Source organism: Nesoenas mayeri, assembly GCF_963082525.1.
Source record: "Nesoenas mayeri genome assembly, chromosome: 10".
Classification (NCBI taxonomy): Eukaryota; Metazoa; Chordata; class Aves; order Columbiformes; family Columbidae; genus Nesoenas; species Nesoenas mayeri.
Window position 1 is genome coordinate 6,988,629 of NC_137560.1, and position 26,744 is coordinate 7,015,372.

At 55.0% G+C, this 26,744-nt stretch overlaps 1 protein-coding gene across 1 annotated transcript in view; it reads left to right on the top strand.

Moving 5' to 3' along the window:
• Positions 1-1,056: 1,056 nt before the first annotated feature.
• Positions 1,057-26,744, top strand: part of TEX264 (testis expressed 264, ER-phagy receptor) — a 35,253-nt gene continuing 9,565 nt past the window's right edge. The window contains exons 1-2 of the mRNA XM_080350636.1: positions 1,057-1,326; positions 5,962-6,183. Of these exons, the coding sequence (XP_080206762.1) occupies positions 1,069-1,326; positions 5,962-6,183 (480 nt within the window). The 5' untranslated portion in view covers positions 1,057-1,068. The remainder of the gene's footprint in view (positions 1,327-5,961; positions 6,184-26,744) is intronic.

Consider the following 26,744-nt stretch of genomic DNA (forward strand, 5'->3'; position numbering starts at 1 on the left):
ACCAGGATGTGGCTTTTCTCTCACCGTGAAGCTGAGCAAGCAGCAGCTGCCACAAGCGACTGTTTTTTTACACAAAGCGTGTTTATAACACAGAGGTAAAGGTGAATTGTTTACTTCAACCTTTGCTTTCAAACCTGGCTCCTGTGAAAGTCCCAGGGGAACGTCACAACCAGCCCTTGTGACCAGAGCCGTGTTTCAAGGGAGAATAAAACACAAACAACTCTCCCGCGCTGGGCTGGGTCGCACCTCCCTAGAGCGGTTGTGCTTCGTGGGTGAAAACAAGCAGGAGGCATTCGCCAGGCTGCTGTGTCCTGCAGTCAGCACAACAGAGAAAGAGACGCCAAATAGGAAGCCTTAGTTGGGGTTATAAAAACTCTTTTAGGTTGAAAAAGAGACATCTAAAAGGAATACTGATAATGTGTTGTACCTGAGTGTGTTGGGGCTGCTTTTTCTAGATGGTGCTTCAGCTTCCTCCAGGCCTCTCTGGGTGCTTGGATCTGGATGCAGGGCTCAGCTCTGGACCAGCATGGTCTTCATTTGGGTCGTTAAAGGCCTGGGCTTCTAGACTTTTTGCCAAAGGGACTGCCCTCATCACAGTATTTGTCTGGTATCTATAAATGATAAATTATTTGATTATGGTCCCAAATCCCTAGCCCAGTGCTGTGTATCTGTTGGGTGATGTGGGCTCCCAGGATGGTTTTTAGTCTCCTGGATGCAAGGCTGGACTTGAGTAGTGCGCCTGGCTCAGGGGCGATGGGGACAGTGCCTCTCCCTCCCCCCTCCATAACCACCTCATTCCCAAGGGGTGCAGGAACAGTATAATTTGTACCTGGTGACCAATTGGAACAGGCTGATGCAACATGGGACTAATATACAGGAGGTTCCAGGGAGGGCTTCACTGTCTTTTAAGCTTCACGTGAAAGAGCAATTGGAAGTGGGTGTGTTCTGCTGCAAATAAGAAGCTTTAGAGAGCGGTTGCTTGTCCTGTCCTAGTGCTGGGTTAACTCCCCTCCTTTTTCTCCTCTTGCTGCTAGTATATCTGGAAAGCTGGAGCACCACGTGTCCATCATGTCCGACTGGGTGCTCCTCGGGATGATAGCGGTGCTGGTCACGCTGCTGCTGCTGACTGTCTTTGGTTTCGCTGTCTACTCGGGGCTCTTCACGGAGGTGGTTGTCAGTGCCGGCTCCCCGCCTGTCGGCAGCATCACGCTGGCCTACAAGTTCAGGGTGGGCCCGTACGGCGAATCCGGGCAGCTCTTCACGGATGGCTGCAGCATCTCTTCGAAGCTCTACTCCATCGGTGTCTACTACGACAACCCTCACACGGTAAGGTGTGCCTGGTGAGGCTGGCAAGCTCTCATGGTCAACACCTGGGTTCCTGGCTCAGGATGCTCCCTGACTGTATTTTAGGCACTTGCAGCTCATCCTCTGTAGATGGGCACTGGGGTTCACGAGGTGTCATAGATCTGTAGACGATGCTTTGTGGGGAGGCACCTGAAAGCAGATGGATTCTTGGATAACCTTGACTGGAAGGCATTGGGCAAGTAAAGCTTGCTGTCCTCTGGTAGCTCCTGCTGAACAGGTTATCAGCAGGATAACGGAGCTGGTTATGACGCAGAGGCAAATGTCCATAACCCTAAGGCAAGGTGTTCCTTGGCAGATCCCCTGGCTGCAGGAAGTGCAGCCAAGGCTTCTTCTGGACTTGCCACTCTGTGGTTGAAAGCAGATGGTCACTTCAGCTTGCTGTCACCTCATCCATAGTCCTTCTCTTGTTTCTAGTGCTCTCATGTATTTCTGAGCTTCCCTGTCATCCTTACATCCCCTGAGAGTTCTTACTGAAACCTCAGGTGGTGCGTGCTGAGGGCTCCTGTCTGATGAAACAGTTGCTCCGTGATGCTCTTCAGGCTGAGGTGAGCAGGAAGCGCACTGCCTGATGGCTGCCGGCCAGAGCTCAGTGCTCCAGCGGCTGTGGTTCTGGACAGGGAGCAAACAAAAGCTCGTCAGAACTTGCTGGGGGGTGAGGAGCCTGGCTGCTGATGCTTGGTGGCACCGGGGTCTCCGGATAACAGCATGTGGGCATTTGTCTGTGCCAGACAGCCTGGCTCCTCAGTAATTCTGCTGTAGCTAGTGTGACCGTGGAGGAATGCTGTGGCGGGGAGGGACAGTGGGGTGGCCAGCAGCCATGTGTTTGGGCATGTGTGCTGGGGGCTGGTGTAGGGCATGTGTTTGGCTGATAGCTCTTGCCCAGTGCTTCTGCCAGCCAGTACCTGCCCCTGTTTCATTGCTTGCAAGATGGTTCTCCCAAGGGTTGGACCCTGTTAGAGGGAACATGTCCATAAAAAAATGCTGAGTGGCTCCTTGGAGCGCTGTAGCAGGAAGATACCGGAGGTGAGAAAACACTGAGCGGACTGCTCAGCGGAGCCTGGTGTGGTCAGCCACCTTGTGTCTTTGTATCCTGTGGGGAGCTGACTTATCTTTACCTTCCCAGTTTTGCTTCTGGATGATGGGGCCAGAGAAGAGACAGTGTAGTGCCTGTTCCTGGCCTGAGAAGGGGCTGGCAAGGAGTGTGTCCTCGGGCAGAGGCAGGGTTCGACTAGATGTGCTTCAACACTTTTGTCCGCCAGAAGTGTTGCGTTGGAGGGTGTGAGGGGTGGGAGCCATGGGGAGAGCCTGGTGCACTACGGTGCATGTGGTCAGAGTAGCCAGTTTCCCTGCCACTAATTTGTGTGCTTGTCCTTGTGTCAAAGTCGTCTTCTGGAGCTGAGGACCCCAGTGCTGCTGCTTCTTCCCCTGGGGGCAGAGCGGGGCAGTCGATGCTGTCAGAAGGGTTCGGCGTCTGTGCTCGGTGCTGCCCTGTTCCGGCACAGATCTGCGTCTCGCTGACGGGCAGGTCAGGCAGGGCGCTGAGTGAGGGTGTCCTTGGGCAGGAGGGGCAGAGGGCTGCCTTGCCTCCAGGCAGCTAAAGAAGGGGCCAGTTTTTGGTGGGTCCCTTGCCTGGTGGCTGCAACATTTGTGCTGGGTGTGCTGGCTCAGGCGCTGAGCACCCCAGTGTCCCGTGGGGCGCCCCTGTGTGCTTGTACCTGCTGTAGCCATGGTGGTGCGGGAGATGACATGCACTGCTGGCTCCTCGTTCCTGGAGGACCAGCAGGGTGGGATCAGTGCCCCAGGCTGCCTTTCTCCTGGAAGGATGCTGCCCAGAAGAGGTGACCTCCTCTTCTTCCTCTTTGTCTTCCTTGCTCTCCTGACCTTGGTGAAGCACCCAGTGGCAGAACCTGCTCCACCCAGAGCTGGCCACCCGCCACAGATGTTGACTTGTCACCAAAAATAGACCTTTTGTTGTCAGGCAGCAGAACGTGCTTGCTGCCTGCGGTGTCCCTGGCCGAGGGCCAGTGGGCTCTGGCCAGGCAGACCCTCCTGTTGGGCTCTTGGCCGGCAGCTCTGTGGAGGTTTGGTGCGCCCGGTGCTGCCGCAGGAAGGATGACCAGCAGGTACCAGTGTGGTGTTTGCTGTGCTGGTGGACGTGTGTCCAAAGGAGGCTCTGTGAGGAGCGAGGATGGGGATGCGAGAGCTGGGGAGTGGGGCCGGGGGCAGCCCCGTGGCCCAGAGCATGCGGGCTGCTGGGGGTCACACCAGGCCTTGGGGCCATTGCTAACATCCCCAGGGCTCTCTGCTGGCTCCTGGCTCTCTGGTGTTCACACAAGAATGCTCCTCGAGTGCTGCCGAACCCCTGCCAGCAATGTTTTATGTGTTTTAATGGACAAGATTAATATTAATTTGCACTTTTTTTTCCCCCTCTTCCTTTTTATTTAATATTTAGCAGCCCAGAGGACTTCTCCCTCTTCTCCCACCTCTGGCAGGAACAAAAATAACTCCTCTAGCAAGGACTGGATGTGACGGGCGGGTTTGTGCTCGCTCCAGCTGTAGACACACGCTAAGGCCTTTTGCCTGCAGTCTGCATGGTCGTGTGCTCAACACCCAGCCTGTGCTCTGGTGTTGGATGGATGAGTCCAAAATGCTCCCTGGATGCAGGAATGGGTTTTGCTCCCATAGGCAAAGCTGCAGATGAGTAGGTTAACTAATAGTTTCCAGACCTTCTCTGTTGGGGTGCTTGGGGGAGCAGGAGCTTTAATCAGCATCTGCTAACCCTGAAAGGATAAATTTGGTAGGGAAAGGCTGGTTTTAACTGGAGTATTTCCTTCCTTCCCTTGAGATGGGCTTTGCCACGCAGGGGAGGAGGCAAATCTGCCTTGCTGCTGCCCTTGAGAAAGCATCTGCAGGGCTTTTTTTATGAAAAAGAAAGTTGAGAAGGGAAGAAGTGAACACGTCTGGCCGATGGTGCTGCCCGCTCCGGCAGCACGAGTCCTTTAGGTGATTCCTCTGGGGTCGGGGGTTACATTCGCTCCAGATGTAAATAAGGATATTGTGTTTAAAGGCATTTTATCTAGATTTCCTTTACCTCCTTGCTTCATCTGGCCCTTTCCCCATGGATACATTTACTGCTGCCTCTTTCTGTCTTTGGGCTGGATCTGCTCCTCCATCCCGGCCCCAAAGCTGCTGTGCTGCGCTCAGCCGGCCTGCAGCTCCCTCTGGCAGCGCAGGAGGGCAAGAGCGAGCTGTCAGGCACTGCTCACGGGCTGGCGTCTGCCTGTTTGCATCTCCTGCTGCTTCCCCACCGGGGTGATCCTGCCCTGCAACATTCGAGGCTGTCTGAGGGAAAGGGAGGGTGGGGAGTGCAGTGTGGGGTGGTTGGTGCTGTGGGAGGAGAGGTTGCTGAGCTCTAGCACTGGCAAAGTTAGGGATGAGACCGGGGAGTGCAGAGCAGAGGTTTGGGGAGTGCAGAGCAGAGGTTTGGGGAGTGCAGAGCAGAGGTTTGGGGAGCGCGGAGCAGAGATCTCCTTGGGGGGCGCGTGGGGATGGGAAGTGGGTGAGTGGTCTCTTTGCACCCTCTCTCTGCTTCGTGATGTCAGTACCTACAGGGTGTCCATCTGTCTTGCCGCCACTGTCAGGTGTTGTGGCAGGTCTTGGTGAGTTTTGCCACCGTGTATGGTGGGAGTTTGGAGACTTTGTTTCTCCAGGCCTTACCAGAAGAGGAATGATCAGCAGAAGGTGGCCAGGCTTGTGCATCTGCCACTCCTGGTCACTGCTGCCACGTTGTCTCTCCATCCAACAGGCTTGAGAGTAGGTGGCAGGAGCAGAAGCACCCAGATGATGCCTCCTTCCTTGGGTGCCCCCATATTCCCTCTTCTCGGGAGGCTCCTCTTTTAGGCCAGTGTCCCCTGGGGGAAGGAGCCTTGTCTCTGCCTGCTGCTCCTTCCTCAGGCATCTCTTTGAGGGTGGAAAGGACGGCAGCTGTGCTGGGGACAGAGGCTGGAGTTAGGGGAGGGACCTGGGCTCCCCAGCCATAGGAAGGTGCATCCTGTCCTTTGGTGATACCTCAGGGGGAAATTCCCAGGCTCTCCCGCCCCTGCCATGTTCCTGCCAACTGCCACAGGTGGATGGGGACTCGTGTGGTGGGATTTTGATAAATACCAGAAATGAAAGCCTTAACCTGGGTCAGCTTTGGCGTAGAGATGGCAGGAGTCCTGTGGGCCATCACTGTGCTGGTAGCAGAGCCTTCAACACTCCCCTTGCTGGGCTGGGAGCCCTGCAGCCTCCTGGCTTAATGGGAGCCATCCCCAAATCTGGAAAGAGCATGTTCTATGTTTCACCTGTTGTTGCAATCCAGGATGGGAGGGGATGTATTTCTCTTTGTATTGCTACAAACAGCTCGATAATGACATGCAAGTCTTATGTGCCCCATTTTCCCCACCCCTGAAGCTGTGCCTGATTGTGTGTGCCCGGTTAGGAGTGACCTAGCAGCCTCTGGATTTCTCTCCAGCTTAGTGCTGGTGGCCCATGCTGGTGGGTCATGTGTCCAGGGGACTCTTCTCCTGATGCCATCTGTCTGTCTCTCTCAATCAGGTGTCTCCAGAGAAGTGCCGCTTTGCCATAGGCAGAATCTTGTGTGAGGGAGACGCAAAACCATCGGAAGAGCAGATCAAGCGGTTCCAGAAGTATGGCTTCAAGATCTTCACCTTCCCTGCTCCCAGCCACGTGGTCATGGCGAGCTTCCCGTTCACCACGCCGTTGTCCATCCATCTAGCAGTCAACCGTGTCCACCCAGCCCTTGACGTCTACATCAAGGTAAGCAAGTGTACCATGAAGAGCATTTCACGTGTCTGGTGGACTGTCAGAGGCTTCTCCTGCCAACAGCTGATGGGGCTGCTCAGATCTGTCATCTCTTCATGTTTTCCCTAGGGCACTACCATCAAGATCTCCTCCTTTTGCAAACTGGCAGGTAGTTCCCCAGCAGGGATGTCCTCCCATTTGCTTCACAGGGGTGTCTATTCTGCTGTTTTGTGTTTACGAGAAGCAAGTTCTCGTCTGGTGACTTGCTGCTTTTCTGCTTAACGCAGAGATAAAAGCTGGTTTTCCCCTTGAGCGTCTTGCTTGTTGTTAGGATCTGGCAGGTATGTGGCCCTTTGGTGTAATGTATCATGCCATAAAACTTCTGTTTTGAGTGTCAGTCTCACCCATGGGGCAGCTGTCTTCTGCAGGGGTGGAGGGAGAAGCTAGAAACTTTCTGTCCCGTGGGCTTATAAAAACTTGGTTTCAGGCAATACATGGCAATTTGTGGCCCTTGGCCCTGGCTGTGCAGCCGGCCGCTCTGGGCTGTGCTTGCCCTTGGCCCCGAGCGGAGCAGGTGGCTGTACCCTCTGCTTCTGGTCTTTTTGAAGCCAGATCTGCTGGCTGCCAGACCAACTGCAGCAAGGGTGTTCCCAAGCAGCACATCTGACACAGCCGTGTCCAGATCCTGGCTTTCTGGAGAGCAAGGATGGTCCTGGCCAGCTGGGCGGCGGAGGGAAGGGACGGGACTGTCCTTCTGGAGGAGGTGGATGCTGGGGAGGGGCTGACGCTCAGCCCCTGCCTTATCCGACTGTCAAGTTCTGCTGCTTTCGTTTGTTCGTGTTGAAACGCACTATTTATACACTTGCTTTTCTTGGCAAAACTCCCAGGCCTGTGGGGGAACTGTGCGAATCCCTCCAGCCTGCACTGTGCTGCAGGATGGCTGCCTGGGTGCCAACCCCACAGCTTTAGCTGGGGGCTCTTTGCTGACCCTCTTGTCCACCCCGGCCTTACGCAGCTGCTGGGGAAGATGCCGGCAGTGGCTGAGATTGCTGATTGTCCTCATCCCGTGCTGGAGAGCTGGTGGAGAGCAGAACCAGCTCCCCATTCTCTCCTCTCTCCATCCTCTCTCTGACTCTCCCTGGAGCTCTGCCGGCTGTTTTGGTGCGGGGGTATTGGGCACTGCTGCCAGCCCTGCGGCGGACACGTGGGTGTGCGGGGAGGGGGCTGGCGCGGGCGGGAGCCGCCAGGTTGGCTGCAGGAGCGCTCGACAACGCGGGGCTGACGCTGCTGTACTTGGGGAAAGGTCCCGGCGAGCGCATCTGTCGCATGAGAGATGGAGCTGTTAGAGCTAGAAAGGGATCCACGGGTGGTTCTGGGAGCACCTGGCAGCATTTAATGGGAGCGGCTTATTGCAAATTAAAATAAATAACTGAAATTGTACAGAAATGCAGCACCCAGGGCCACATGCAGGGGGAGGTGACACATTTTCATCTCTACCCCAGTCTCAAGGGCACGTGTGTTGAGGTGTGTGCCTGTGTCCATCCGCAAGTCCTGTGGCAGAGCATGGCCACCCTGCCCGTGTTATACTGACCGTGGGGATGCAGGCAGGGAGGCAGTGGGGTTGCCTTGCTGGTGTGGGACAGAGAAGGGCGGGTGCAGCTGGTCCCTGCACACTGCACTGTGGGGATGCCTTGGCTTCCTCTGACATGGCATCGGGGCCTTTGGAGGCCTTTTCAGCCACTCCCCGCCCCTCGGCTGATTCTCATGCTGGCTGGACCGCCTGCGCCCCTGGGGCTGTGCTGGCACTACCTGGGCTGGACGGATCGGGGGGCAGGGGGAAAACTAAAACTTTCATGGAAACAGATGACCTGTGTCTGCTTGGTGGTGGGAATGGGGGTTGCCATGGAGACAGCTTCTCCAAATAGCATCCTTCATCCCACCTCTGACGCCCAGCTCCCTTAAGCAACCCGAGACAGCAGCGAGACAGAGATTTGCTTTATTTATTTATTTCATGCCATGCCTGCTTTGGGAAGGGCCCCATTAATGAGAGCTGGGGGTCAAGGCTGCCAAGCATGCTGGTCCCCCTGCTGCCCTCCCATCTTGGTGGCAGTGGAGAGGAGGGGGATAGGATGGCAAAAGCCAGGAGGCATGAAAGGAGGGTGCTCCACGGCAGGGGTGAAACACTGGCGCCCACGGAGAGAGGGAATTAGCTGGAGTGGAGGGAGGATGGCATGGCCGCCTAGTCATAGGAAAGAGGTGTGGGAGAGCAGGGGATGGAGAGGGAGGTGGAGGAGGCAGGGGAGAGGAGTGGAAGGTGGGGAGGGAGCATGCAGAAAGCTGTGGAGATCCTGAAAAATACAGGAGAAGGGGACTGGAAGGAATGTGTGGGATGAAGGAGCTAAGGGTTTGGAGACTGGCAGAGGGAGAGGGATGGTGGGAGGTGCTGGGGAGGTCTGGGCAGAGCTGGAGGAAGCCTCACCACAGGTGGCCCTCCAGTGCCTTTCCCATGGTGTCTCCTGAGGTTAACTGTTGGGGACATCAGGCTGAAGGCTGGTGTGGCTCCCTCTGGACATGCTGGTACGATGTTGAAGTTACTGGGGCTGCATGTGGCTCATAGAATCATTTAGGCTGGATGAGACCCTCAGGATCACCAAGTCCAACCATAACCTAACTCTAGCACTAAACCATGTCCTTAAGAACCTTGCCTAAATGCCTTCTAAACACCTCCAGGAGTGGTAACTCCACCACTTCCCTGAGCAGCCTGTTTCAATGCCTGACAAACCTTTCCATGAAGAAGTTTTTCCTAATATCCAATCTGAACCTTCCCTGGTGCAACTGGAGGCCATTTCCTCTCGTCCTATCACTTGTTACTTGGGAGAAGAGACCGATACCGTCCATGCTACAACCTCCTTTCAGGCAGTTGCAGACAGTGATAAGGTCTCCCCCCAGCCTTCTTTTCTGCAGGCTGAACAGCCTCAGTTCCCTCAGATGCTCCTCATCAGGTTTCCTGAGGAGCGCAGGAGCAGTGGTGCCAGTTTGCAGCAGCCTGGGTTTCATGTGTCCTGGCCTATTGTTGCTTCAGAGAGACAGGGAAGAGTAAAAATAAAATTATAACAGTAATGAAGAAAAATAAATAGGCTGTCAGAGTCTTCTTTTGTTAGGGACGGAAGGGAGATGGGTTGATGTGGAGTGGGATGCGCTGCGGCCAGGCTGCCCTTGCAGCGTGTCCCCTTGCTCCCCTGGCTCTCCTGGGGCTCAGGAGCTGGCGCTTCTGTGAGTGTTTGGGAACTGTGGGGAAATGGCTGGAACCCTCCTGGCTGTCCCCAGCAGGTAAGAGGACATCCTTCCTCTGGAAAGCTGTAGCGACTTGGTGGCAGGAGTGGCTTTGGAGAAGCCCAGGAGAGCCTGCTGGCTCGTGGCTCCCAGTGTGAGTTATTTAAGGCATGAGCTGGGGTGATCTGGTTATTCCTCTGGCCACTAGCTTGGAGTGAGCTCTGCTTCCCTTGTTGGCTGTGGCAGTTCAGGATGCAGTTGCCTCTTGGCTCTGTCTTTGATAAGCTAAATATACAGAGTCAAAGTCCTCCACTGACATATTTTCCAATCTTAATTCCTGGGTCCCTTTTTGGACCATTGTTTTGACTGGTTGTCAGTTTGGAAAGTTCTCTGATTTGTCAATAGCACAAATGGATGCTTTGTTTCAGCAGTGGTCTTTTTGCTGTGGTGCCCAGATCTCTGGTGGAGATATTGGCCCCTGCTGCTGCACCCCACAGTCATGGGCTTGTTCTGATTTCAAACATGTGCCCCTGTCCTTTTGTGGAGTTGTGGTTTCTTGATTAAAAATGGGAAATGGTACCAAGTCCTACGTCTTCTCTGAGTTCAAATGAATGGCACAAGTGCTGGTTTATTTATCAGTCAAGTCTGCAACCCCCCAAATTACATCACATTTGCCAACAGGATCTGACAGCTGTAAATGTGTGTTGGTTGGCATTAATTATGCTGGTCTCCTTTGCTTTCTGGTGATCTGGTTCGGTTGCAGCCATCCCTTTATTTTGCCATCCTGTGCTTGCCCGAGTCAGCTATTTATGCATTTGAATGTTGGCAGGTACAGGCTGCTACCTCTCCTGGGACTTCCTTGCATCTCCAGCTGGCCAGAGATCACTCTTTGACATGTGGACAGCTTGTCAGCTGAGACTCCAGCATGTTTTAAATGTATGTTATCTGGACCTGTGAGCCATGTGTTATATCTTCCCACAGAAGAGCGAATATTTTATCCGTGTCTTCTGCCCATGTTGTCCTAGGCTTTGTCCTAAATCCATTGCAGAAATACTCGCTGAATGCTCCTCCCTTCTCAGTGGTGCCACCGAGGTTTCCCCTGGCTGATGTGCCTGGGGTCTGTGCGATCCTCCAGACTCTCCTCCCCTACCCAGCGCCCCGAACGGCTTCTTAACGTGAAGGGCTTTTTGTCTGTAGGGGACTGGGAACCCACACCTGGTGTTGTACAGCAGCTCAGCCTCGGTGCCCTGGCGAGTTTGGCTGCACCTCGCCTTTCCACTCCTGCTCCCCTGACCGCCTTTCCACTGCTGCCGCCTTTGCTCAGATCTGTTGATGCTGCTTTTCTCCCACTTGTTATAAATGAAGGTCTGTGGATCTGTGTTCCCATCCCAGGTGGTTTGTGTTTAACAGCAAAACCATGGAGCAATCTTTTTTGCTTGGTTGTGTCAGATGGTTGGGGTCAGGGACTGGCAGCTGGTAGAACATTTAAAAGAGGGATCAATTATTGGGATGTTTTTCTACCTAAATTCTTTCTCCTGGCTGATTTAGTTCATTTATTTGGGTTCTGTGGATGAACCCTTTTTGAATACCAGCTTGTCGTCTGTGAGAGACCCAGTGGCAGCGGCACCTCCAACCGATCGACTCCCACATGAGGTTTTCCTCCAGGGGTTTAGGAAGTTCTGTAGGTGCCCAGCCCTCTCTGCCAGTGCTGTCAGCCAGGGCCACCCAAAGTTGTGTATCCACCTCCCCAGGGAGGCTGAGGAGCAGGATATCTTTATCTAGAACCTATCACCACCAACCTGTGGCTTTGCTGCCCTCAGTGTCTCATCACGTGGGCCTGAAAGGACTCATCCAGAAAACCACCTCCCTGCTTGCATCAGTGGGTCACTCTGCAGAATATGCCTGCAGCTTTCTGAGAGATGGAGCTCTTCATCCCCCTCCTTCTCTTTTCCTGTGCCCCAAGGTGACCATGGGGATTGGTTTGTGGGTGCCTTGAGAAAGGTTTGGGGTGCTGGGGAGAGAGGTGGTGCCTCGGCTGCCTAGATAGCTTGGATGACCTCCAGTTTAAGTCCACATGCACCTGAATATGAGTCTGTAGAGTTCCTAGGAAGACAAGAAGTTGTCTGATGCTGCTGTTAAGCGATCCTCATGCATCAAATGAAAACAGGGTGAGGAAAAAAAAGCCCTTGAGAGTCACAGAAGATTTGATGTGTCTAACCCATATTGATGGCAGAGATGAGACCAGAGTTGACAGCGTGGCAGGCTGCTGGGCCCTGGGCTTGGAGTAAGGATACAGACTGAGGGAAGTGTTTTGGGAGCCCTGGCATGTAGGTCAGGTCACACGTGGCTTGTGCACTGCAGAGGGACCTCGCTGGCCCTGGTGCCACTGGTTGTGTACCTGGGTGCTGTAGCAGTGGCAGGTTGGGGCGGTTGTCCCTCAGGTACGGCTGGTGTGGGTGTAGCCACGGACTGGTAAGAGCTCCAGTGTCTGGTGCTTGGTTGGGCGGTGGAGATGGCAGATGGTGGGAAACCCTGGGGAGGTGTGGATGGTGTAGACTCCCAGTGGAGTGTGTGACTTTTTTCCTTTCCAGATTTTTTTCACTTTTGTTGTTTTTTGACCTCAGCGTTATGGTCTGACTCAGAGTCGGGGACTGATGACAAGCCACCTCCCTGGTTTTTCCCTGCTGGTGACAGCCAGCCAGCAGCAGGGTTTGGAAATGAGGGGGAAGAAGCAGGACCCATCCTACTTATTTTCCCCACTTAGTTAGAAACTCAAATGTTGCTCTGGCTTGGTTTATCCTATGACCAAGGAAGCCCTTGGTGGTGTTGTCTTTGTCATGTGTCACTCATATCCGTGAGTACTACATAGTGGATTGAGTCTATTGTCTCCTTTAGGACCCTGGTGGGCTTAGGGATACAGTCTGCTCCCCTGAAGGGCAGTGGAGCACTGCCTGATGCTTACAGCATCTCCCTGCAGCCAGGGAAACTGAGGCACAGGGGGTGTTGCATCCAACCTGCCACGTGCTGCTGAGGTCTTCCACCACTGCTCGTGGCCACGGGAAAGGAAGGGACAGCAGAAGAGGGCAAGGTGAGGAATGGCTTTGAGCAAGTGCTTCTGGTTGCCTGGGGGCTGGTGGGTGTTGGGGCATGTGGTGGTGCACATTGGGTTCATCACTCTCTTTCCTCTCACCTGGGCTTTACAGACCTTGTTTCTGGTAGAATAGGTGATGTAAGCAGAGGAGATTTTGGCCTTACCTGATTTTAAGGAAAGACATTGTAAGGACAGGGATCCCAGTAAGATACAGGTCTCTCCCTACCCATCCCTGTTTCCTCACCAGCCTGGCTGATGTTGTGACTGAGCGCTGGAGCAGCTCGGCCAGCAGCCGTGGGGGTCACCCAGTGCTGGTGGTGCTGTCTGCCAGGAGCCAGTGAAGCTCTTGATCCCCGGCTGGGCTCCGTAATGCTCCAGCCTGAGCCCCTCTGAAGGCGACATGACATGCGACTGCAGGAGCTGGAATCGGACCTGAGATGTCTCTGCACGGGCTTGGTGCCTTTGCGGGCATGTTCCCCTCCACTGACCTGCACTGACAGCTGCTTTTCGGCAGCGTCTGTCCAGTGAGGCCGCTCGCTCGCTGCTGGTTGGCAACCCCCAGCTGCATGTCACATCGCATCAGTTCCTACATTTGCAGTGAATTCTATTTACTAAATACTTTCAGTGACAAAACCCTTTGAAGAAGTTTCTGTCCTGCGAGCATGAGTGACCTTGCCTTCAGTGCAGGGGAGGGCAGGATGCCCGTGAGGTCGGGCCAGGAGCTGAGCCAGGTGGAAAGATTTTCATGCGCAATGTCATTTAATGCCGTAGGGACCTTTGGACCTGGCTCAGGGTCAGCTTTTTGAGCAGAGCAGGTCCGCTTAACCTGTGTCTGCAGGGAAACACGTTCCTCCTGCGCCGCTAATGGAACATATGGGGATCCGAGGCTCTTCATCACGTCTCCTGCCGCTCGCAGCAGGTATCCCCACTTTCCTGCTTCTCCAGGAGGAGTTTGGCAACCCCAGGCCACTACTCATCTGCTTTCAGTTTTTCCATGGTCCTTGCAGGCGAGCGGTGACTTAGCGCTGGCCGTGCCTTGTGTTCAGTGCTGGGTGCTGCCCTGACATGGCCGGCTCGGGCTGGTCGGTCTGTGTGCCAGCACCAAACCTGCTGCCCTGGCACCTTGTGGTCACAAACACCTTTCCTCGCGCAAGCGCACGGCTTCTGTTCCAGCTCTGACGTTCGGTTCCACGGGGGCAGGTGTAAAAACACAGCTATGGCAGTCTTGCTACTTTGAGCAGAAAAAAGGTTTTCTGACCAGCTTTGAGCTCCGGTAATTACAAAGGCTTCTTCCCTGCCTCTGCAGCTTGTCTTGTTTGAAATCACCTGTTTTTTCCACAACTTCTTGTTGAGTCTGTGCAAGCATCAGCCCCAGCAGCAGGCAGAGGAGTCCTGGTCCCGAGGAAGCGGCTGGTGTGTGTTGAAGGCTTCTGGCTGCTGTGCTTCCCTCAGTTCTAATTGATCACAGAACGGGAACAGCCCAGATTGGAAGGGACCTGGAAAGATCATCTGATCCAACCTTTTGTGGGAAAGGGAGCCTGGATGAGGTTATCCAGCACCTGATTACATCTCAAAAGCTTCCAGTGATGGAGACTCCACCACTTCCCTGGGGAGGTTGTTCTGGCTGGCGGCTCAGCCCCAGGTCTTTCCCATCGTGGGTACTTTCCTGGGACATCCGGCATCTTGATCCTATTTCCATCCCAGTGCCTTTTCCAGGAGTATTTCCAAAGGCAGCTTGTGGAGGGAGAGCAAACTTCAGGAGCCTGCGTTCCCACACGTGCCAAACTACAGGCATCCCTGTTGGCCCAGCGGCCCAAAGCGCAGCCCAGTGCTGCCTGCCAGCTGCTGGTCCTGCTGGGGGTCTTCTTCATCCTGGGGGGAGCACCCGGCTGGGGAAAGCTGGGGCTTGTAGCCTCATCACAACTTACCCAGCCTTGCAAAATTGTCACAAAGATTTGCTCCCTGCCTTGCCTTTGCAGCGAGGATTAATGATCACGGAGCAAGCCCGGGATGTTTCATTTAGCTGTCCAAGGGAGAGAAAGAACTGAAATGGTTTGCCTTGGGCAAGGAGGTAAAGTACTACAGTGCTTTTCTGTCAGATCTCTTTATCGACTCAGTGTGTACGTGTGCTCTCCCTGGATGTATTTATAGAGAATCCCAGAGGATGCAGTCAGCTCAAAATTTTCTTTGTCAGGCACTGGAGACCGGTCCGTCTCTCTTAAGCAGCGACATAGTCCCAAACCCTGGAGTCTTCCCTCCTTGCCAGCTTGTCAATTAATTTGAGGATGAGATTGATCTGCCTCTCTGCAATTATTTTAGCAGTGTCCTAATGAGTTTTTTCTGGGCTGGTTCTTCCCCATAGCACTTTGAGCCAGACCTTGCCAGCTGTGCCAGGCTTGAGAAATAGCAAAATGAACCTGATCAAATGCGAAACAGCTTCTTAGAAATACTGCTCTTTTCCAGCAAATGCTGCTGGCCCACTTTCCCAGGCTGTGAAGCTCCCACTTTGAAACCTGTGGAGCAGGGAAATAATATATTTGAAAGCAGTGGTACTTTTACCTCTAGAAAAGGGACTGTTGTGCTATGACTAACTTGCACTTTTTCAATGCTAGTTAGGTATAAAATGTAGGAAAGGTCCTACAGGTGAAAGAAAACGTTTCTCTTTTGCACTGAGTCAAAATATGGACGGATGAGTCGCGAGGTTGGGTGGTGATCAGATCACAGGGATGAAAGAACAGAATCAGCTCTCGCTCCTTCCTGTGCCGAGAGCGGACGTGCCGTAGGCGAGGCTCAGGCTTTGGGCTGCACTGGTGGCTGGAGCACCAGCGAGGCTACAGAGAGTTGCACTGAGAGTCCCTCAGGGTCTCTTCTTTCGACAGAGGTGTCTATATATCTATCTTGACCTGCTGTCTCTGCCCGCCTGCCCTCGGGGTGCTGTCTGAGTTGGTGCCGCTGTGTGCTGGTGGCTGCGGTTGGAGGCAGCAGGCTGGAGGTGTCCTGAGCTGTCAGTCCTCGTGACAGCGGCAGGCACGGTGGTCTGCAGAGCCGCTCGCGCCTCGGGAGACTTTCATGGGCTCAGCGTGTGCTTCTCCTCTGTCTGTGCTGTTGCCTGATGGTCATCACTCTGCCCGCACCCATTGGGACTTGCAGCCTTTGCTGAGCAGGTGCAGGGTACGGAGAGGTGAAATGGTTTGGTACAGACCTACGTACGACCAGTACATCCCGTCCTGCTTTGAGGAGCAAACACCTGGTGCTGAACTCACGTTGTCCCAAAAGGCTGTGGAAAATCATGCTGCCAAATCCCAGCCTTATTGAACTCCTCTGGACTTTCCAGGACTGGGTTCATCTTTGTGGTCTCCAGCTGCCTCTGCCATCGCAGGCCTCCGGAACAGCTTGCAGCCTGCTTTGTGAGCTCCTTGAAAGAGGCAGGTCAAGCTGTGCTCAATTCTTGGCTTACAGGCATTTGGAGAGTGCCGGGGAGCCCTCAGCTCCAGGACTCCTTTTGTCCCATTTCTTTTCCAGCATGTGGCAGCTTATTACAGCCTCTCTACTTCAGCCAAACTGGAGACAATTGGAGCCTTTGATAGAAACATTGGCAGTTTGTAACTCCAGCACCCATACCCAGAGCTGGCAGGGATGTCTCCAGGTTTGAAGTGCCCCGAGGCAGCTGATGGAGGTCAGCAGACAGGTGGGGATGCCCAGGCTTTCTGCACTGCTTCCCCTGCTCCATCCCAGGTGAGCAGCAAGCTGTGGCAAGCCTCTTTGCCTTTATGGCCAGCGGGCAGGGTGGGTAGGCATCTACTACTTCTCCTCTTCGCCTGATCGCATAAGAGCGAGAAAAGGCGTTCATTCCCCTGCTGTCAGACCGCAGCGGGCAGCGGCTCCCTGGGGACCGGCTCGGGGATGTGCCAGTGCTTGTGCTCTGTCACCCTTGAGCTGACTTCTCTCCAGATCTCTTCTGTGGTGTCTGGCATTGGTACGAGACTGAAGGCACCTGTTACCCTCGAGAGGGGAGCAGCACCTGATGGACCAGTGCCTTTGGCTGTGCCAAGGCAGTGTCCCCTCTCTTTGTCCCCAGCCCAGCTGACGTTTGCCTTTCCTGGGCTCCTCGATGCTCTGGGAGAGCCGGGAGTCCTGAGGCAGCACGGAGCGGGCAGGAACTGGCAGCAGCCTCCCCTGGTACTGGGATGGCAAAACTGAGACGCTGGCGCCATGAAATGGAGGCACCGGTGGGGCTTGGGGTGTGCTTGTCTTCCAGGCCACTGACATCTGGATTTGGCACATTACATTTTGCATGACTGCGTTCCTCCTAAAGCTCAGCAAGGCTCTGCCGGTCTGAGGCTGAGCTCCAAATTAAATGACACCGAACAGTGCGGCTTTACATTTCAAAGGGTCTGAGGGAGCGGAAGGATACCTGCGAGTTTCTGGTGCTATGGAGTAATTGGGGTGATTTATTTTTTTTTGGACGGCTTGTACAATGCCCTCCGGGTGCTCGCTCTGCAGATGGATGGTTTTACCTGCTCATCTTCTGCTAATGTGAGGAATTATAATGACGCCACGGGGATGAAGGGGGGTGGCAGAACCAAGTGCAGTAGGGAGGGGAGGTTGGTAACCACTCCGCATCCCTGACTCTGGCTGCTTATTGCAGTGATAACGTGTTCACAGGACCCCTGGAAACTTCTGCCTCTGTCTCCCCCTTCCACGCACTGCCAACCGGAAGATCTCCTGGTATATGTAAAGCTATTAGAGTGTCCATTTCCCTTATCTTCACAGCTCTGCAGGCAAAAAAGGCAAAAGTGCTGTTTGAAGGTCAAGGACAAACCTTTAAGGCATCTGGGAGAATTGTCGGTCTGGGAGTCCCTATCCCAGCGTGGTGCTGGGGGCTGTTGCCTTTCAGATGAACCCCAAAGGGGTGTCCTGGCCCCATGGGGCTGAAGAGGATGCGCTGTGGCTGCTCACAGAGTGAGCCTGTCAGCAGCTGTCTGCCAGCGTCGTACATTTGCCACCGGGCTCTGTTCCTGCTCCGGGGGGTTGTAGGGAGTCCTGGGAAGGCTAGAGGGAGGGAAACTGTGGCCTCATTCCCACTGTGGACACTGGCGCTTTCTCGCTGCTGCTGGATGGCCAGTTACTCTCAGCTGCTCCTCTGGGTTTTATTTCTGCCGGGAGCTGATAGCAGCTCCTTGACATGCAGGAAGGTAGATATCCATCATCTGCTGTGGCCAGCTGCTCTTCTTTTCATGCTGTGCGGATTCACAGCTTGGGGTAACGTCTGCCCAGCAGTACAGTAACCAGACTGTGAGTTAGCAAAAGCTTACCGAGAGGTCAGTGCTGGAGAAAGGCTTCCTCTGGTACTTCTCTGCCGAGCGGTTCAGAGCCGAGCCGCGTGGAAGCGGCTGCTGTGGCTGCAGGAGCTGCCTGGTGCTGTGGGCTCGCAGCGGAGGAGCGCAGCCATCGACTTCTCTCTGCTCTTGCATCCTTCTCCTCCTCTCTCACACGTATCTCTATATGCCACATTCATTTGTCCCTTCCTTGCTGGGGTCCTGCCTCCCCAAGAAGCCCCAACCTGCATCTCCCACCAGTTCCCCTACAAAGCTGCGTCTCCTGGTGAGAGCTACTGTGGTATCCACAGCATCAGTTCAACTCTGGCTTTACGCTGTGCTGTGGGGCACAGAACCAGTGTCCAAACCCTTCCAGACCCAGCAGCCTTCCCAGGATGGGGCTGCAGAGGTGCGGGGCAGGATTGGCTCTCTGCTCATGGAATCATAGCACAGTTTGGGTTGAAGGGACATTCCCAGCTCCCCCAGTGCCCCACCCTGCCATGAGCAGGGACACCTTCACCAGCTCAGGTTGCTCAGAGCCCCGTCCAGCTTGGCCTGGGATGTCTCCAGGGATGGTTCATCCACCACCTCTCTGGGCAACCTGGGCCAGGGTTTTACCACCCTCATTGTAAAAAAAATTTCTTCCTCATGTCCAGCCTGAATCTCCCTTCCTTTAGTTTAAAACCATCACTCCTTGTGCTGTTGTAAGGGGCCATGCTAAAAAGTGTGTCCCCATCTTTCTTATAGACCCTTTTAAGCACTGAAAGGCTGCAGTAACGTCTCCCCAAGCCTTCTGCATGCTGAATACCCCAACTCTGCCATCCTGTCCTCCCAGCAGAGGTGTTCCAGCTGTCTGAAGCTGTCCTGAGGTCCCCAATGGATGTTTTCCTCCCTTACCCCCCGCTCACCTCTGCCTGCGTTTCCAGCTCCTCCCGTGCTGCAGGCAGCCTGCCTGTCTCTTTGCCTTCTGCTTTCTGCCCGCCAGCGCTGTTTGTTCGCGCTGGGGATTTCCTCGGGCGCATCGCTACCGCTGGCAGCATGTGGTGGCTGGAGGCTCTGGGGGATTCATTAGCTGAGCTCCCTGGCGGGAGCTGTCACCACACTGGGGCTCGCCGGGGTCACCGGCCCTTCGCTGTTTGCCTCACAGAATTGCTGGCTTTTTGGAGTCGAGGTGCAAGCTCTTGGACGTGGGGGTTTAAAATTGGCTTTCCTAGAAGCTTGCAGGGAAATGTCTCTTGTTCGTTCATAAAAATTCAGAAAGGTGCTTGTCCTTGGCTTGGGCTTGCTGTTAAAACACAGGGACATCTGTCCCCAGGGCAGAGAAGGAGGAGCAGTGAAGCGAGGGTGAGTGGTGGCCCCTGAGCAAGTGTCTTGCAGCAGAGCCCGGGAGGGAGCTCTGGCACCCGAGGCAAACCCAGGCCTCGCTGAGCAGGGGCTCAAACAGTCTTCCTCCACTGTCGGCTTCACTTAGACGATAGCTTAGAAGATCCTTCTGTCCTGGAAACTTGCTTTCTGCCCTCAAATTTGCCGACGTGCTGTACTGGGGATGTGCTGATGGATGTTGTGATCATCTTAACCATTCCTCCTTGAAAAAAACAGGCTGAAGCTCCCTTGATCTTCCTCTTTGGTGGCCTTCCTTGCTTACTAAATGAGGTTGGTAAGCCTGACCGGTAAGCCTGACATTAAGTCCGTGTCAGTGGGGAGGGTAGGACTGTTTTGTCTGGGAATGAGGCGGTTGCATCCTGGTTTGCTCTGGGCTGCCAGTGGCTTTATCTGCGCAAGTTCAGCAAGGTCAGGTTCTTCAGCTTCTCTTTTCAGCTTTCTCAGCTGTGAAGGGATGGTGTGAGGCTGAGCTTAGCTCATCGTGAAATATATTCCATGAAGCCTGGGAGCTGGGGGCGTTGCAGAAAGACAAGGTTGTTCAAGGAGGTAGGAAGGGATGAAGGGGTATTTATTTCACTGTGCTATTTTCCTGGGGGCATTTAGGTGACACATGTCCTAAGTTTGTCCTGGTGACAAACAAGCTATAGAAGAGCAGCTGGAGATGCCCATGATCCCAGGAGGACGGCTTGTGGAGCCGAAGAGCAAGAGGAAAGGGCTGAGATTTGTGGAAAATGGCCCGGACCTTGCCTCAGGAGATCAAGAGCTCCTACTGCTGCAGGCACTGGGCAGTCCTGCTCCATCTCTGTCACTTTGGTTTTGCTGCACAAGAGCTCCACCGCAGGACCTCTTACAGGCGAGGATGTGCATGAGAAGATTGGTAACAACAAGCCATCACTGGACATCCCTGCTGCGGAAGGGCAAGTACTCAAGCGCGTGGTGGCCTAGGAGATAAAGCCATCAAGGTGGTTTGGGAATGTCTGCCTGAGTGAGGAGCGCTGTGAGTTAGCCATGGAAGAAGATCCCTCACTGCAAGAACCAGCCTGTTGTTGGATGTCTCAGGGTGGGAGGCTGCTGTCCGGTGGTCTACCTGTCTCAGACAGGAGAACGTCAGGGGTGATGATTCCTTTCCTCAAAGGTCACGCCTTGACAAGAGGCAGAGAAATTGCCACAGCTGCTGCTCCTGGCAGCCTCGCCGAGGCAGCAGAGCAGACAAAGCGATTTAGCATCGCTCCAGCCATCCGTGATGGCAGAGATCATTGCATCAGCCTCTTCAGCTTTGCGATTAATGCTGAAAAAGCATCCTCTGAGGGCTGGAGGGAGAGCGTTGGTCCCCGGAGATGTGTGCTCCGAAGCAGAGGCAGCCCTCTCCAGCTGTGGTCCTCCCGCAGCCTCAGCCGCCTCCTTTCACATGTGGCTGTTGACCCACACACTCCTGTAGCGATGGAGTTCCTAGGGATAGGAACCCAGCACTGGTTCCTGGAAGAAGGAGACTACGTGGGTTTGTGCAGGTTTCTTGTTTTACAATGAAAAAGCAGTGTTTGAGCTTTCCGAGTGGTTAAAACCAAAGTCCCCTTTGAGAGCTTGTGTGTGGCGGTGATGGGAAAGGAGGAGGAGAGGAAGGGATGCGGCTGGGGTTGGGTAGGAAGAAGAGTGTGAGAACATCCAGTGGAGCTCTGGGAAGCTGGTGAGAACTGTCTCCCTGACTGGCTTTGCTTACCCGTCACGGGTACAGGAGCAAGGCAGGACTTGGTGACGTGGAAAGCACTGAGTTTTAAGGAAATTTTTTAATGCAAAAGTTTGCTTCACCTCTGAAACTCTGCTCCAGGGCTAATTACTACCAAATAACCATCACACCAGGGGGGACCCAAGCCCCATGAATTGTGAGTGTTTGCACCATCTGCTCCTTATTCTGCAGGTGACGTTCCCATAGATGGGAGCAGTCAAATATGTCCCTGGAAGCACACGGACTAAGGTACCTGAGCATGTCCGAGCTGACAGCCTTGTCCTTCCCCCACGCCAGGGGCTCTCGCTGCCAATGACTGCTTTCTGAAAGGTTTTGTCTCACTGAGACTTGTTGCCAGGCTCACCTCTGAAGATGGGGGATGCTCCTGGATGTGCTGCAGGAATTCTCTTTCAGCTCAGACGGGCACTGGAAGGGGAAGGGGTCCGGAGCCCATCTGCACCTGCAGCAAGGCAGCACTAGAGCTTCCTCCCTTTTGCTGCGGGACGGGAAGGAATCTCCATCCCAGGGAGGAGAAGAGCGTTCACGGCTCTCACAGCAGCTTCCAGCAGTGACCTGGGAGCCGGAGCCTGTGTCTGGTCCCCTTCAGCCCTCTTGGGGCCCTGAGACTTTCTGTATCCACCAACCCACCCGGGCTGGTTCCTTGGCCTCAGTTCGGCCGTGCCTGCCAGCTGCCTCTCTGCAGCTCCTGCGGCTCTGCCGGGCCGGGAGCAGCCGGGAGATTCGGCCCTGGGAAGCGCAGGCAGGCAGGCAAGGTGTAAATTGCATGGCGGGCTGCCTTCGCCAAGGTGAAAATGAAAAACTCTCCCAGCTATCGAGCCTGGCATTTCACAGCTCCCATGGCCCAATTGCGCTGCCTTTCGCTGCTGTGGAGAAGATGGTGAGGGCTGATTTTCACTTGCCTGTCCCAAAGCCACGGTGCTGCCGCATCAGGAGGATGGTGTCTTGGTTGCAGGCAGGACGGGGGGAAGCTGATGCTGATGGGCATGGGAGATGCTAATTGCCAGGTGCTGTATTTTGCTACCTGGAGGATTTGCTGTCCTTTGGTGAGACTTTTATTTTCCGCTGCTGTAGTGCTGGTGGTGCCTCTCGTTTTTCCTCCTCGCTGATAGAAACGGCCTTTTCTTGATTGCAATAATATCACCTTCTGTTTCTGAAACACCTCGCACCCCGGAGGATTTGAAAGTAAAGTGCATGTTCGTGGGAGCAGTCTCACCGCCTCTGAAATGGGAGTTTCTCCAGGCTGGGAAGCAGCAGCTGTTCCGCAGCCCTTGGCAGCCCGGTGTTCATGGCTGTGCCGGCGCTGGCTCCATGTGCACCCTCCTTGAGCTGCGAGCTGAGATGTTGGGGTTTCTTTGATGCTTGAGGTGTTACCAGTGGAAAGCACATCTGCCCACCAGCAGCTTGTCCTCCTTTCTGCCCGCACCATCTCTCGGGCAGGTGGTTCCTCCGCGGCCCCGGGCACCCAGGCTCCATCCTTGTCTCCTGTGGCCAGGCTGCAGCTTGGCAGAGAGGGCCCGGATCACAGAAGGGTTTGTGTTGGAAGGGATCTTCAAAGATCACCCAGTCCCTGCCATGGGGAGCGCTTGAGAGAACTGGAGCTGTTTAGCTTGGAGAAAAGGAGGCTGAGGGGTGACCTTATCGCTGTCTACAACTGCCTGAAAGGAGGTTGTAGCGTGGAGGGGATTGGTCTCTTCTCCCAAGTAACAAGTGATAGGACAAGAGGAAATGGCCTCAAGTTGTGCCAGGGGAGGTTTAGATTGGATATTAGGAAAAAATTCTTCACGGAAAGTGTTGTCAGGCATTGGAACAGGCTGCCCAGGGCAGTGTTTAAAAGGCATTTAGATGAGATTCTTAGGGACATGGTTTAGTGCTAGAGTTAGGTTATGGTTGGACTCTATGATCCTAAGGGTCTCATCCAACTGAAATGATTCAGTGGGCAGGGACATCTTACACTACATCAGATTGCTCAAAGCCATATCCAGCCTGGCCTTGAACGCTTTCATCAGGTCGGGCTTGGGGCTGAGGAGCTGATAATCTCGAGCTTCTGCCCGGGCAAGGAGAAATGGAACAGGGACATCCCCATTCTGGGACTAGGACGGCGGTATGGCCCAGCAAGGAGCCTGTCCCCTGGCTGACTGGGAGAGCACCGAGGGGTGCTGTGCGCACTGGGTGCTGTGCAAGCCGAATTGCAAAGCCTCTCTGCACTACCTAGTGCCTGTGGTCTAAGATAAGCGGGGATGCCACACCGAGCATGGAGCGTGTGACAAAGAGAGGAGGATGTGGCACGCCGCGCGTTCCCTCCGGTCCTCGCTGGTGGCTCAGTTTCAACTCTAATTTTAGCAACTGATTTTAGGGCCCTTCGGCTCCATGTGGTTTTGTTGTTTCTATAAAATCCCTGGGATGAAGCATCCAACCCCTTCCCCTGGAGGAGGAGAGGGAGATCGCCTCCGGCTGGGAGAAAGACGTGGGGCAGTCGTGTTGCCTGAGCAGGCAGGAGTTGCTGGTGTGCGGGGACATGGCTGGTGTGTCCCCTGGGTCCCCCGCACTCCCTTGGGTGCCAGCTGACTTGCCAGCACTAAACGGAGCGGCCCAAGGGCCAGTGGTGAGGGGAGTGAGGTGACAGTGCGGGTGTGCTGATGCTTTGGCTAGCTGGCTGGGGGGTGCTGGTGGGCAACCCCCCCTGATGGGCACAAGCCTGCCATGTGTGTGCACCCACAATCCGTTCCCCTTCCAGCTGCGATAAATGGAGGGAGGGGAGCCCTGACGCAGCGGTGGGGGCTGGAGGGGTGTCCCTTCACATCCCCCTGGGGCAGGAGCCAAACACCCGCTCTGCGTCACTGGTGTTTAACAAATGGTCGGGTTCGGTAACCTGGGGTGGGCAGACCCTGCTCTACACCTGCCTCCAGGAAGCCCTGTCAGACGGGTGATGCTGCTCCGCTCACAGCAGGATGCAGATGGAGCTGACCCCGTGTGCCCGGTGCCCTTCTGCTCCCCTCTAACAGTAGCAGCACATCCCATCGCTGTGGGAGCAGAGGCGACCAATGGGCACTTGTGCCAAACTGATGTTCAGATGGCCCCTGGTAAACAACCTGTGGCTTCTCCTTGAGCCTGGGTCCCCTCCCAGTGCAGGTTGGGGCAACGTGCTCATTGGCCCCTCTGGGAAGTTGTTTTATCGACTGGGACTGTGTGGAGAGAAGCTGATGCTTAGGCTGGATCCTGCACCACCGCCTTCGCAGTGGCTGGCGGGCTCCAGCCTGGCCCAGCTTTCTGGCAGTGCCCCGTGGCCCATGCCCTGAGGGTGGTGGCAGCTCTGGGAGCTGCTTGATGCCCCGAAGGCAGAAGAAAGGGAGCACCTACCAGGTGACGGATTGCTTGCTCCCCACAGCTTTGCCAGTCCTGTGTGTTTTTCTCTGTGTTACTGGCAGGTCCTCAGGCATGGGCAGGTGACAGCTGTGTGCATGTGGCACGCTGGTGGACGTCTGCACTGGAGCCAAGAGCTGCCAGGTGGCACGGAGAGCCCATCCTCCAGTGGAAGCTCAGAGGTGCCGTGAAGAGCCTCTCCTTGCTGCTCCCACAGCCTCAAAACAGCGACTCAGTGGGCTGATGTGGCTTAACCATCACCACGTGAGCTGTGCTAGGAGGCCCAGGTGATGAGTTGAGATGGGTGTGGAGCCAGAGGGCTTATGGCCCAGAGCAGGGCAAGGACAGTAGCTGTCTCCCCACTGCTTTCCCAGGGACCCTAGACATTGTTTTGGGCAGACCGTGGGCTCAGCTGGAGCCTGGATGGTAGCGTGTCCAGGCTCGGAGAGGATCCTGAGAACATCTTCAAAGCTTGTTGGCTGATCTAACAGGCTGAATTCTTCTAGTAGTGGCAGGTGAAGCAAACCCAGTTGGTGGCATTTGAATTCCTGAGCAGAGGAGCCTGACAGGGCGACAAAGCCAGTCCCCGCAATGCCCCAGCTCGCCTTCTGCTTCCCGGCACCCACAAGGGGCACAGCACAAGCACTCTGCCACCTCCTTCTGGTTTGGCACCATTCTGATGGGATTTTTTATGGCTGCATGTCATGCCTCAGCTGCCTTATCATGTGTCCCATAGTGCTGGGACTGCTCTCCTGCCCAGCCAGGGACACAGGGGTAACTTCTGGCCAGGAGGCCATGCCCAAGCTGTTCCATGGACAGATTATGTGGTCTGTTGCTTAACAGACAAGTGGGGAGAGGAAAATTTGTGCTGTTGGGGAGGTGCCACCTCCTACTGCTGGAAAAGATGTCCCAGAATGCTGGTTCGAACCATGATCCTTGTCCTCCTTTCTGATGCATGAGGCCGGGGAATGTATCCATAGAGGAATGAGGCCAACCTGGAGAAAGTCCTGCAGGGAGTCAGGGGTGGTGGATGATTTGGAAACAACCAAGGGGGAAAGATTAGGTGGGGTGTAATTTCAACTGAGACAGAGGAGTGCAGGAGTCTTCCCCTACATGAACCCTTGTTCCCCAGGGGCTTGTGAGCAGCACCCACCACGGCCCTCGGGTGGGCCAAGAAGGACTTGGCTTCACGGGAAGCAGCACGTCTGACACAGCAGCCGTACGCCAGAGCTGCTGCACGTGTCAGCACTGAACTGGTGGGCTCTGGATGCGTTGCCCTTTGCTCTGTGTGTGTAGCTTGACAGTATGAATTACGTGCAATTAATCCCACTTTCCGGATGCCTGGCGGAGGGTCCTGCATAGAAATAAGCCTTGTGCACTGCACTGCCGCCTCCACCTCTGCGGGCCCTAGGGAGGACGAGCTCCCGGCAGAGGCTGGGAAGGGAGGTGGCACAGCGTGACCTTGCGAAGGGACAAGTCCCCTTCCCTGCCCTACTTACCGGGTCCTGCTGTCCTGGCCGGCAGCCTGGCCCTGACGCTGTCACCGTCCCACTGTTCACCTCTCGCTGGGCTCCTCCGCCCGTGTGAGACTGCATTTGATTTGACTCGAGGGCTCTGCCTTGCGTACTCCACGTCCACCTCGCTGCTCCATCTGTCGGCTTAGCTGCACGGTTAGTGAGGGGCTCCTCCTCGGCTGCAGAGCGCTTTATTGCCTGTTGAGTGTCTCTGTTGTTTTGCCATGTTGTTGAGCCTCCGCTCTTTCACCCTCTGCTTGTGCCTTCGCCTTTGGACTCTGCTCTGTAGTTTCTCCAGGTTTCTTCTTTCCCTGGCAGCATCCTCTCAGCCCTCCTCTGTGCTGCGACCATCCTAACCTCGCTCTGTCCTGTGCTGACACCTGCCTCTCAGTTACACTTTGCTGCACCTCTGCCTGTGCTTGCCTGGCCTCTGCCTGCCTCCTGATCACCTTTGGATGATCCCCTTATCCATTTCTGTTGTCCTGCTCCCCACATCATCACCTTTTCCCTTTCCTCAAGTCTTTATGCAGCCTCATCACTTTGGTCTCAGCCTGGAGGGACAGCATTCCCAGCTGCCACCTCCTTGCTCCTTCTTGGGGACGCTGTCCTCTCCTGAGCCCGCTGCCAGCACTGAGCTCTGCAGTAGCCTTGCCAGGAGCTGGGCTGCTCTGGGAAGAAGCACAGAAGCAGAGGCCAGCTCGCTAGCCTGGCTCCCAGATTGAATTCTGCAGGCATCAATTAGGACTGCCAGGCTCTGGTTCCCTCCATTTCCTTTGGGGAGAACCCCTGGGTGAATTTGGAAGAAGTCAAGTATTAAGCATCCTCGCAGCTGTCTGTAACGAGGCAGGGGTTGGTTTCAACTGTAAATATCCAGCCACTTCAGCATCATCCCA